General features: G+C 36.6%; 1 protein-coding gene across 23 annotated transcripts in view; it reads left to right on the forward strand.

Annotated features, from left to right (window-relative positions):
- The window catches only part of NXPE4 (neurexophilin and PC-esterase domain family member 4), a 52235-nt gene that overhangs the window by 22054 nt on the left and 17166 nt on the right, over nt 1-13015 (forward strand). For 14 of the 23 annotated variants that reach the window (XM_038536095.1, XM_038536084.1, XM_038536087.1 and 11 more), the window contains one exon: nt 8761-8863. The exons of 6 other annotated variants lie outside the window; for them this stretch is intronic. In XM_038536095.1, coding sequence (XP_038392023.1) covers nt 8780-8863 — 84 coding nt within the window. In that variant the 5' untranslated portion in view covers nt 8761-8779. Of the gene's footprint in view, nt 1-8412; nt 8611-8760; nt 8864-13015 lie in introns of those variants that run through there. 3 more of the 23 variants (XM_038536100.1, XM_038536102.1, XM_038536104.1) reach the window with 3 other exon arrangements.

Below are 13015 nucleotides of genomic sequence, written 5' to 3' on the forward strand. Positions count from 1 at the left end.
TTTTATGCTTGCACGCCTCACATTTAAGCCCTTAATCTATTTTGAGTTTATTTTTGTATATGATGTAAGAAAGTGGTCCAGTCTCATTCTTTTGCATTAGCTGTCTGTGCAGCTACCTCATTTATTGAAGAGATAGTCATTCCCCTATTGCATATTCTTGTCTCCATTGTCATAGATTAATCAATCATATAAGTGTGGGTTTATTTACTGGGTGGGTTACTTACTGGGCTCTGTATCTTGTTCTATTGATCTATGTGTCTATCATACCAGTACCATAGTGTTCAATTGCTATAGTTTTGTGGTATATCTTGAAAATCCGGAATTGAGGTAGCTCCGGTGGCGCAGCGGTTTAGCGCCGCCTGCAGCCCAGGGCGTGATCCTGGAGACCCTGGATCAAGTCCCACGTCAGGCTCCAAGCATGGAGCCTGCTTCTCCCTCTGCCTGTGTCTCTGCCTCTCTCTCTCTCTGTCTCTATGAGTAAATAAATAGAATCTTAAAAAAAAAAGAAAAAAAATCCAGAATTGTGATATTTTCAGCTTTATTCCTCTTTCTTTAGATTGCCTTGGCTATTAAGCATCTCTTGGTTCCATATAAATATTAGGATTATTTGCTTTAATGTTGAGAAAGATACTACTGGTATATGGATAAGGATTGCATTGAATCAGTAGATTGCTTTGAGTAGTACGGACATTTTGACAATATTACTTCTTCTAGTCTGTGAACATGGAATATTTTTCCATTTGTTTCATCTTTCATTTCTTTATCAATGTTTTCTAATTTTCAAAGTAAGGATCTTTCACTACCTTGGTTAAATTTATTCCTAAGTATTTTATCCTTTTTGGTGCAATTATTAATGGGATTTTATTCTTAATTTCTCTTTCTACTATTTTGTTACTAGTGTATAGAAATGCAACTGATTTCTGTACATTAATTTGTATCCTGTAACTCTACTGAATTCATTTATTAATTTTAATCATTTTTGATGAAATCCTTAGGGTTTTTACCAATTTAGATGACTTTTATTTCTTTTTTCTTGTCCTCTTAATTGCTGAAGCTAGCACTTCCAGTACTATGTTGAATGAAAGTGACAAGAGTGGAAATCCTTATCTTGGTCCTCATCCTAGGAGAAATTCTTAGTTTTTCACCATTGAATATGATGTAACTTGTGGATTTTTCATATTTGGCTTTTATTATGTTGAGGTATGTTCCCTCCAAACCTATTCTGTTGAAAGCTTGTATCATGAATGGATGTTAAATTTTGTCAAGTACTTTTCTGCATATTGAGTCGATCACATGGTTTATCCTTTCTATTGTTAATATGGTGTATTGCATTGATTTGCAAACATTGAGCCATCTTTGTAACCCTGAATAAATCCTACCATATCGTGGTAAATAATATTTTTAATGTATTATTTAATTCAATTTGCTAAATTTTTTTGAAGACTTTTGCATCTATGTTCATGAGAGATACTGGCCTGTAGTTTTTTTGTTTGTTTGTTTGTTTGTTTTTTATCAGGACTTTGGTTGTGGTATCAGGGTAATACTGCTCTTATAGAATGAATTTGGAAGTTTTCCTTCCTCCTATTTTTTGGAATTAATTTGACAGAATAATTCTTGAAATGTTTGGTAGAATTCAACTGTGAAGATATCTGATCCTGACTTTGGTTTCTTGGGAATTTTTTGATTACTGATTCAACTTTGTTATTAGAAATCTATCAGTTTAGATTTTCTACTACTTGAATCAGTCTTGGAAGACTGGGTTTCTAGGAATTTATCCATGTCCCTAGGTGTCCATTTTTTGTATATAAATTTTCATAGTATTCTTATAATCCTTTGTATTTATGAAGTGTTAGTTGTTACTTCTTTTATTTTTTTATTTTATATGTGTCATGTATTTTTTCCTCCTTAGTGAGTCTGGCTAGATATTTATCAATTTTGCTTGTCTTTTCCAAGAACCAGCTCTTGATTTCAGTGGTGTGCTCTATTTTTTTCTCTATTTCATTTATTTCTGCTTTAATCTTTATTTATTTTCTTCATTCTGGTAACTTTAGGTTTTGTTTGCTCTGCTTTTTCTAATTCCTGAAGATGTAAGGTTTGTTTGTTAAGATTTTTCTGGATGTTGGCCTGTATTGCTATCAACTTTCCTTGTAGAACTGCCACTGTTGCATTTCAAAGATTTTGAACTATTTTCATTTCCACTTGTCTTCATTTTTTTTATTTACTCTTTGTATTTTTTTGACCCCTTGGTTGTTTAGGAGCATGTTGTTTGCCTCTGTGTTTGTTTGCTTGTTTCCAACTTTTCTTATAACTGACTTCTAGTTTTATATTGTGGACAGAAAAAAAAATGCTTGATATAATTTTAATCTTCCTAAATTTATTGAGACTGATTTTTTGACTTAAGTTCTCTCTCCTGGGGAATGTTCTATGTGCTCTTACAAATAATGCATATTCTGCTATTTGGGAATGGAAACATTCTATATAGATCTGTTAAGTCCATCTGGTCTAGTATGCCATTCAAAGCCATTGTTTTCTTATTGATTGTCTGGATTATCTATCCATTGATGTAGGTAGGGTGTTAAAGTTTCCTACTATTATTGTTTTACTGCCAATTTCTTCCTTTATGTCTCTTAATATTTGCTTTATGTATATAGGTGCTCCAGTTTTGGATCCATTGATATTAACAAATAAATCCTCTTGTTAGAGTGATCCCTTTATTATATCATTATGTAAGGGCCTTCTTTATCTCTTATTACAGTCTGTGTTTTAAAGTTTGTATTGTATGATATAAATATTGTTACCCTGGCCTCTTTCTTTCTTTCTTTCTTTCTTTCTTTCTTTCTTTCTTTCTTTCTTTCTTTCTTCTTTCTTTCTTTTTCTTTCTTTCTTTCTTTCTTTCTTTCTTTCTTTCTTTCTTTCTTTCTTTCTTTTTTTTATTTATATGAACTAACTTTTTCCATCCCTTCACTTTCAGTTTGTATATATCTTTAAATCTCAGGTGAGTCTCCCTTATAGCAACATGTGGATGGGTCATGTTTTTTTTGTTTTGTTTTGTTTTTGTTTTTTTGTTTTTGTTTTTTTGATCTATTCGGTCATCTTCTATCTTTTGATTGGACCATTTAGTTTATTTACATTTAAAGTAATTATTTTTAGGTATATACTTGTTGCTATTTTGTTAATTGTTTTCTGGTTATTTTTGTTGTTCTCTTCTGTCATTCTTCTTCTCTAGCCATCTTCCACTGTGGTTTCGTGGTTTTCTTTAATGTTAGTGCTTGAATTCCTTTTTTAAAATTTTTTTGTATATCTATTATTGGTTTTTGTTTTGTGGCTACCACGGGACTCATATTTACATTCTATGTGTCTAGCAATCTATGTTAGATTGACAGCCATTTAAGTTCAAATACCTTATGAAATCACTACATCTTTACTCTCCTCTCTCTGTTTTATGTATGTCATATTTTATATCTTTTGTTTTGTGTATCCCTTGATTAGTTTTTATTGATATAATTGATTTTGCTACTTTTTTCTTTTAGCCTTTATACTGGTTTTATTAGTGATTAATCTACTATTTTTATTACATGTTTACTTCTACCTATGAATTTTTTTTTTACCTAATGAATTTTTTTTTTATTCTTTGTCAAGAATAACACAGAAGTGATGTGCCCTTGGTACAACAATCATGAAAAAAGATAAACCTTATAACTACAAATATTAACCTGATCACTGGAGTAAGCCAGTGTTGATTTTACTCACTGTAAAGTTACTCTTTTTCAGTTTGAAATTAATAAATATATTAGTGGGAAGATATTCTTATTTCTCATCAAACTCCCACTAATTTTAGGCTTCTGCAGCAGCTCTTGACTATAATAGTTACTGCAGTATTATAATGCAGAGAAAAGATGTACCCTAACAATGTATGTATATTATGAAATGGAATACTTTTCATTCTGAAACATCTATGTTTAAGTTGCTGCATGTTTTCCACAGGAAAAAAAGGGGCCTACATTTCCTCTATAGTCATATGACCAAAAGGGTTTCAGTAGTGGAGGAATTCTAGTGTGAAGGGCAAGACTGCTCCCAATTTTTTAAAGTTCTTCTTCATTCTACATTGGAAGTAAAGTCTCAACCAGGCACACTTGTTGATCAAGTTTTGGCCATAAAATGACTAGATGGCCTGATGCCTCTATTCTCTCGTTCAGGTTGTTCAAATCCATGAAGGTTTTTAAGGAAGCCAACCAAAGCACTATCCGAGCAAACATGTCCATTGACCTAACCAGGGAAATTCCTAGACATGTGCTGCTGGTATCACTAAGGTGTGAAGACCAGCTGTGTTTGAATGAAATCCTCATAGCTTGCCTATGTTTAATTTTTTACCTTCATAGAAAACATGTTTCAGGCTGCTGGTAAATAAAAATATAGTGATTTGTGTTTGTAAGATATGTAGCTAGTTTCATGTAATTTTGAGACTTTCTCACATTTGAGAATTCTGTCTGAGAATTTTAGGGGTAAGATAAAACCCTTCTTCCCAGGCCCCCAACATATTGCAGTGCCTCACAGAGATCCTAAAATGTTGCTGAGGAACTAGCTAAAAGGGAAGAGCCTTTAGGACGTGACATGGTCCTAATGATGGGTTTAAAACCATCTCCAGAGCAGGCCCCATTTTTATTGTGCTCCACCATTTCAGTGATTCAAGCACTTTTGTGTCCATTTCTCCTGCTTCTGCTATTAACATTTAACTGGTCTCTACTCTCTGTTTCTGCTTCATGGCACTACTGTAGAGTGGTTAAAAATGCAGCTCTGAAGATCTGGCTCCCAGGCCTGCCTCTTCCGTGTACTAACTGTGTGAACTCAGCTAACATTTAACTGTACTCTGACTTGTTTCCTCAGCTGAAAATGGTAACTACATCATAGTGTAGTTCTGAGAGTTAAGTAGGTTTGCTTAAGAAGCACTAGGATAGCTCCTGGCATACAGGAAGTCCTCAATAAATATTGGCTGTTGTTCAATCTGTGGCTCTCTCCACACCTACTCCCACCAACTGCTTCCTGTCTCACATATATGTGTCTCTTTCAAACTTCAGCAGCTGGAGCTCTGAGTGGTAGGCAGTCACCCACAAAAGGGAGTTCTGGTGGTATGACAATGTTTTCATTCCCAGTTGCCCCCACTATACAACTTGTCTGTTAAATAGATGCCCATGTCTGTTACAGGGTGGCAGGGTAACAATAACTTAAGCATAACCAAGCAGCTTTACACCACTTTTTCACTACTTTTTCCAAAAGTGCTATGAAAATGGCAGTCACTCTGAACTTCATAGGCTTTTTCCCATAGTATACTTGAAAATGATGCAAAGTTTGTGATCCTGTTCCTAGTAAATCTGGAGCCATAGCCAGCTATCTGTCCATATTCCTGCCACATTGCTGGCCCTTTTCCCTCCATTAACATGATTGAGTTGCAACAGCCTGTGTCCATCATTATTTAGTCGCCTCAAGAGTCCTGTGTGCCAACTTCTCACTGCCTGAATTCTTTTTTTTTTTTTAATTTTTATTTATTTATGATAGTCACAGAGAGAGAGAGAGGCAGAGACACAGGCAGAGGGAGAAGCAGGCTCCATGCACCAGGAGCCCGACGTGGGACTCGATCCCGGGTCTCTAGGATCGCACCCTGGGCCAAAGGCAGGCGCTAAACCGCTGCGCCACCCAGGGATCCCTCACTGCCTGAATTCTGAATCATTTTTGGTATCCTATCCTCTCTCATCTCTCCAGGGATGCTCAGATACCACAGACATGAGCTCTACCATTCAGTACAGCCTCTTTGGCAACGGGCATATCTTGTGTGATTCCTGGGGCCCCAGCAGCCATTTCCCTAATTTGTGGCTCAGTCTCTAATGACAGTTCCCTGGACATCAACTCTTTGCTTTGCCAATGCTGGCAGTCTGCCCATTTTGCGTGGGCTTCTTTAGGTCCTGGTTAGCATTACTCTTACCCTACTCATACCCCAAAGAACTGGTGACCTCCTGAATTGTAAACATGGGCTTATACTGTAAACACATAGTCCCATGATCCCCTGATTGAGCTTTCATGTTTCTATCTCTCGTTAGACCTATAAACCTAGAGGAAAGGAAGTTATTCAATCAAAGCCACACAGTAACTGCAAAGAGAATACACTAAGGAGGACCATTTATCTTGCTCACATCAGGTTTTGAGTGGTTAAAGGGGGATGAGGGTCTTTTAGGCATAATGGACAATAAATATATGAACCACAGGATTTACCGGAACTTGGTTATACCATTTGTGTTGGAGTCATGCTGAGTGGTGGAAAGTGCTCTAAATCAGAGGTCAAAGTGACAAGAATCCTGATCTCAGCTCTGCTTCAAAGCATACTAGATGATCTGGACAAACCATTTAAAATCTCTCCTATGCTCTCAGTTAAGTCAAGCATATCTGTTATTCCTGCCTCATGAAGAGATGTCAGGTTGACATAAAATATCAGCATCTGCATAACTAGAGCAAATTAAAATCCATAAATCTGCGTGTCAGAGTAGGTGGTGAACTTGAGTGGTTGCTAACATTAGTCTCCTAAGGAGCAACCAAACCAGAACTACAAATATTTATCTCTCATTAGAGGCTCCCTAGGACAGAAATGAACAATCCTGGACCCAGTCATACATATAAGGTTATAACAGCTTCTCCAACTGTCATATGTAATGACATAGAGAAGTATTATTAAGATTAGTTCAGTAGAGCATGATCAAGGATGCTGGAAAGATTATTCTGTCATTATGAAACAGATCTCGAGTCTTTCATAGACAGATGGACATGTTTAAATTCCTGTGTGGAACAGCACAAACGAGACTGGAGGGATCCACAGTGTAATCAGCTACTGCTCTCTGTGGGCACTGGTGCGATTGCAATTGTCCTGGGTACCTGCTCTTTCTGGCAGCATTTCTGTCAGTTCAAGAATGCAAATCCCAGGGACACCTGGGTGGCTCAGTGGTTGAGCATCTGCCTTTGTCTTAGGGCATGATTCCAGGGTTCTGGGATCAAGTCCCATATCAGGCTCCCCAAGGGGATCCTGCTTCTCCCTCTGCCTATGTCTTCCTCTCTGTGTCTCTCATGAATAAATAAATAAAATCTTTTAAAAAATGCAAATCCCAGATAGATTCAAACTCAGAAGTATAATCAATCACTCTGTTTTCTTGAGAGTAAATATCATTGTGTTGCCTACATAGTATTTGAGATTCTATTAGTTAAATTAAGCAAATTTTATTGAGTACCTACTATGTACAAGGTAATAGACACTTGAATCTTGGCAAGTGGGTCTTGATGACAAGGCTCAGATGGAAACTAGGCAGTTTCAGCTTTTCAGGAATGACCGACTATTCTCAATCACTCAAACATTCAGCTTCATTCACTCTTTTTCTCATCAGGTATCTCTCGTATATGTACTATAACTAGGCTAACAAAGTCTAAAAACATTAAAATTATCTAATCTATACTCAGGATTTCATTTTCCCTCCTCCATTATGCATGCACTGATGACTGTTAGTTTGTGATCCAGGCCTCTCCTTGAGGGGGAACTGATATGCCTGATAGCAACCTTTATTGAAATATGCACAAGGTTGTGGATGCAAGCTGAAAGCATGCAAGCTGCAACTTTTACCTGTGTTTTCTTTTGGCACAGAGGAGACACACCCCACTGGTACACTACTGTCTTCAAAACAGAGACTCTACACACAGATTATAGTAGTTCCTATGTATAGGATTAAACATAATCTTTAAATTAAAGGTATGAAAACATTTTCAAAATTGTGCAGGTGGGGGAAGAGGTAATGTTTACTCTTGGGTGCACAAACTTCTAATGTCTATATATTAACTGGAGATCCAGGGTATGAGATGCTTCTAGGGGGGAATAAATTTGAAAGACAGAAAATTTTAGAAAGGCAGCATTTAAGCAATCTGCTTTTTTTAAAAAAAGATTTTGTTTACTCATGAGAGACACACACAGAGAGAGAGAGGCAGAGAGAGAAGCAGGCTCCTTGCAGGGAGCCCAATGCGGGACTCGATCCCAGGACCCCAAGATCACGCCCTGAGCCAAAGGCAGATGCTCAACCACTGAGCCACCCAGATGTCCCTAAGCAATCTGCTTTTAAGGGACAACTTGAAATTTTTGCACAGTGACAGAAATGGAGATGTTAGAATAGGAAAACTTTGAAAAAAAAAGTCTAAATTCTTTTTTTAAAAAAATATCTAAGGTTTAAAATCTTTTTAAGGTTCAGTGGTACCAGAAAGGGTGGTTAAAACAAGAAAAAGGAACATAATAATAGAATTATAATAAGGAAGCTGGAAATATCAAGTTATATTAAAAGGGCCCTGGGATAATGGTCAGTCAATATTTGCTCATATGTGTTGTATCTGCAGTTTGTGTTTAAGGGAAGAGAACAGGAACTCTGTGAGGGGACAAAATAGCCTGGAGGCTTCACCTAAACATGAGCAGCCTTGCATCCTCCAGGCCATTAATGGCTCAGTTTCATAAAATCCATGGTGGGCTACCTGTCTCAGAATAGTGCTTCCGGTGAAGGTACAAACTGATCACCAGAGACAGTAGCTGGAAGGACGGTAAGAGCAGCTGTGTGGGGGAGAGTGGGGCAAGGTTCTGTTCTGGGAGAAACTTACTGAGGACAAAAGAATCAAGAAATGTAAACTTCTCATGTATTTCCGCATTTCTTTTCTATTGTGAGTGTGCTTGTTCCGTGTTATCTCTTGTAGGATCCTAATCATTAGAAATATGGCAAATCGTAAGTCACTGTTGGTATTGTTGTTTCTGTTGGCCTCCTGGATCACTTTTACAGTTTTTAAAAACTCTACAAAGGTAAGAATCTCTTTCTTTCTGTGTCTTACAGAAGTATATTTTTACTTCCTATTTCACCTGTTCTAGCAAAGTCCAAACAACCAGACTCATAGATTATAGTAGGGAAGTCTCAACAGCTTACATGACCTTGAAGAACTGACATATTTGGGGGTGCCCAGGGGACTCCATTGGTTGGACCTCCAACCATTGATCTTGGCTCAGGTCTTGATCTCAGGGTGGTGAGTTGAGACCCTGTGTTGGGCTTCATGCTGGGTGTGGAGATAGAAAGATAAATAAACACACAAACATATATGATAACTATTATTTAGCATGGGAGACGATGATATTGTATGCGTGTATGTGTATGGTGGCATGCACGCTCTCTTCCTTTGTCACTTACATATGCCCCTGCAAGGATTTTCTCCCAATGTTTAGCTTAGCTTCTTCAAGGAATTTCTGAACAACACATTTTCATGTTTATATAGTAAAATTTATCTGCCTTTTTAAACAGTTGATTCTTTTTGGGTATTAAGAAACCTTTCCCTGCTTCAGTGTCAGATTTTTTACCTAAATATTCTTCTTAAACTTTTACAGGTTGCTTTAGACATTTAACCCTGCACCAGATCTGAATTTTATTCTTTCCTGATTTTTATATCCATATGGATAATCACGCTTTCAGCTCTTCTTACTCTGTAGTTGTTTCTATGCTGATTTGCCATCTCATTTTTGTCAGATAGCAACATTTCTGATAAGTATACGTCCCTTTCTGGTCTCTTTGTTCTAGTTCATTGACCTATTTTTCTTCCCTGTATCAATACCACATTGATATAATTAATTTAATGATAATAATAATTAGTTTTATATTTAGTCTTGAAAGCTTGTAGGTCAAGTTACCACTGCTTAATCAACTTCACAAAGTTCCTGGCCAGGCTCGGCCCTTTACTCTTTTATTATATGTTTTAGAATCAGTCTGTCAGATTTGATGGAAAAATCTTACTTAAATTTTGTGTGTACTACATTAACCATGCAGATCAAATTGGAGAAAGTGACATTTTTATTTTTGCTTTTTAGCAACATGTAATCTCTGTACATTTATTTGGATCTACTTCAAGAATTTTTAGTAAATTAAAAAATTTTAGCATACATGTCTTCTACATCTTTTAGATTTATAACTAGGTACTTTCTGATTTTTGTAGCTATTGTAATGGTGTTTTTAAAATACATTTTCTTTTTTTAAAGATTTTATTTATTTATTCATGAGAGACACACAGAGAGAAAGAGAGGCAGAGACATAGGCAGAGGGAAAAGCAGGCTCCATGCAGGGAGCCCAATGTGGGACTCAATCCCGGGTCCCCAGGATCACACCCTGGGCCAAAGGCTAAACCGCTGAGCCCAGGGATCCCTAAAATACATTTTCTAATTCCTTCTTGCTGGTATGAAGGAATGCAGTGGACTTGTGCATATTGAACAGCAAGATTTTGCTTTCCAAGGTCTCAGATTCATTAGCTGATGGTTGCAAGTATCACCTAGCATCTCCTTGAGGATTGAAATATACTTGCTCTAAAGTTTTGTTTTGCATTTTCTATTTCTGTTCCTTGGTCTTTTCTTTATTGAACTTGATACCTTTCTTTTTTGAGTTGGCTTTCATAAAATTTTTACCAATTCTTGGTTGTGTGTATATTCTTACACTTAAGGTTCTGTGGTGGCCAGTCTGGGTCCTGTTACCTGTTTTGTCCATCATATTTGTAGCAGAGCTGCAAAAAGTACTCAAGGCAATGAATGTTCCCCATCTGTCTAGGGTATTGCCCGGCACACAGGGTCATATCCTATATCCTCCAACTTAAATATCTATGGTTTTTACTCACAGTAAAGTACAGAAGTCCCTATTTCTAGCTGCCTGGCCAGACACAGGCAGAAATCTAGGGAAGTGTTAACCATTCCAATACATCTTCCTGTGGGCTACTCCTTTATCCTCTCTTATTCTAATTACCAACTTCCTCCAGTTGTAGAATCCTTGGAGTGGCTTCCATCTTCTACAGACTTCTCATTGACATGCATTTGGAGCCATGGTTTTGTTACTTGATCTAATCTCATCTGCCTTTTGTTCTTCAGATCGATTGTTCTCTCTCTCTCTCTCTCTCTTTCATCTCTCCATCCAATGTGGGGCTCAAACTCATGACCCTGAGATCAAGAGTCTCATGTTCTACCAACTGAGACAGCAACACACTCCTATTTTTCAGATTTCTTATAAATTCTGATCTAATTAAGGTATCTTGTCCTATTTCCCAGAATACTTAGAAATTTTTAATTTTTTCCCTATATTTCATTAGAGTTTCTGGTGAGAAATTGAAACTATAATATGTTCTTTGTCCTCCATCTTGAATCAGGTTTTCCTGTTTATTTTTACTAAAAAAATTTTGGCACAGATTATTACTCTATCATAAATCACTTAAAATTTAAATGTGGAGGTGCAGCAGTTAAACAATACCGATAATGTATTGTGATTACTATGATAATGTTCATATTTATAGGTCATTACTTATTTTTTAATCTAGTTCCTGCAGCAACCACTGATATAAGTTTTTAAGTTTCTAATTATTATTGTGGATTTCTGTGTTTATCCCTTAAATTCTGTCAATTTTTTCCCACATATACATACATGCACATGTAGGTACAATACACAATTTATGATGCTATATTTTCTTACAAATTGACACTTACCACAAATTGACTCTTAACACAAATTGACTCTTAGAGATAGAGATGTCCATTTCTATGTCTGGTGACACTTTGTCTCGAAGTTTATTTTAACACTAATATTAGCTTTTTCATGCTTATATGGCATGTTGTTTTCCATCTTTACTTTCAATCTTTTTTTATTATTTCATGTATTTATTCATAGAGACACAGGCAGAGGGAGAAGCAGGCACCATGCAGGAGCCTGACTCGGAACTTGATCCAGGGTCTCCAGGACCACGCCCTGGGCTGCAGGCACAGCGGTTTAGCGCCACCAGGGCTGCCCCTTTACTTTCAATCTATACATAACTTTATGCTTAAATTACATTCTTGGTAAACAGCAAATAGTTGGGTCTTGCTTTTTTAGCTCTGTCTTGTAATAGAACATTTAGCCAACTTATTGTTAATGAAATTACTGAGTGGATTTAGGTCCACCAATTTGCTGTTAGTTTTCTGTTTAGCCCCTTTGTTCCTCTTTTTGGATTAATTGAATTCTTTTAGAATTTCCTTTTAGTTTCTTTATTATTTTTAAAGCTATAAGTTTTTTTTAAGTAGTTCCTCTAGGAATTAAAATACACATTCTTTTATAGTTAATATCAGGTAAGGTCATGCTACTTCATGTGATCTGTAATAAACTTGCCACCCTTTACTTTCATTTATTAGCCACCCCATTCATTATGCCATCATTGCCATATTATTACAAAATTATAGTTTTTACTTTAAATAATTACATGCATTTTAGAGAGATTAGAAGACAAACACATAGTCTTTTATATTTATCCATATAGTTGCCATTTCTGGTGCTTTTGGTTCTTTCCTGAAGATCTGTGTTTCTCTTTGTGTAATTTCCCTTCCACTGGAAGAACTTTATTTAGTTAATACCCCCTTAGAATGCAAGTCCAGTGCCGTTCCTTACTGCAGGTTTCAACATCCCTCCAGTGTCCATCTGCTTGTAGCAGTCACTTTCCAGCACTTGGGGAGATTTTTTTGGTTTTGATTTAGAGTTTATCATTGTTGGCTGCAGGAGAATTGTTCTGAAAAACAATTTTATAGCATTTATTAAGACCTTTAGCAGCATTCACCACATTGAACCAATAATTCTATTTCTTGAGTTCTTAGCAAATAACCTGGCTTGCAAAGATTTATACCAAAAGGTGTTCTTTTTTTTAAAGATTTATTTATTTATTTATGAGAGAGAGAGAGTCTCTCTGAGAGAGAGAGAGAGGCAGAGACACAGGAGACACGCCGGGAGCCTGATGTGGGACTCGATCCCGGGACTCCAGGATCGCGCCCTGGGCCAAAGACAGGCGCTAAACCACTGAGCCACCCAGGGATCCCCCAAAAGGTGTTCTTTATAGAAGCATAAGTAAGAGAAAAGTTGAGAGTGATAAATATCCAAAAAATATGGGAATATGTAAAATATTAAGCCATAGCCAT

The sequence above is a fragment of the Canis lupus genome, chromosome 5 (genome assembly GCF_011100685.1).
Source record: "Canis lupus familiaris isolate Mischka breed German Shepherd chromosome 5, alternate assembly UU_Cfam_GSD_1.0, whole genome shotgun sequence".
Lineage (NCBI taxonomy): Eukaryota > Metazoa > Chordata > Mammalia > Carnivora > Canidae > Canis > Canis lupus.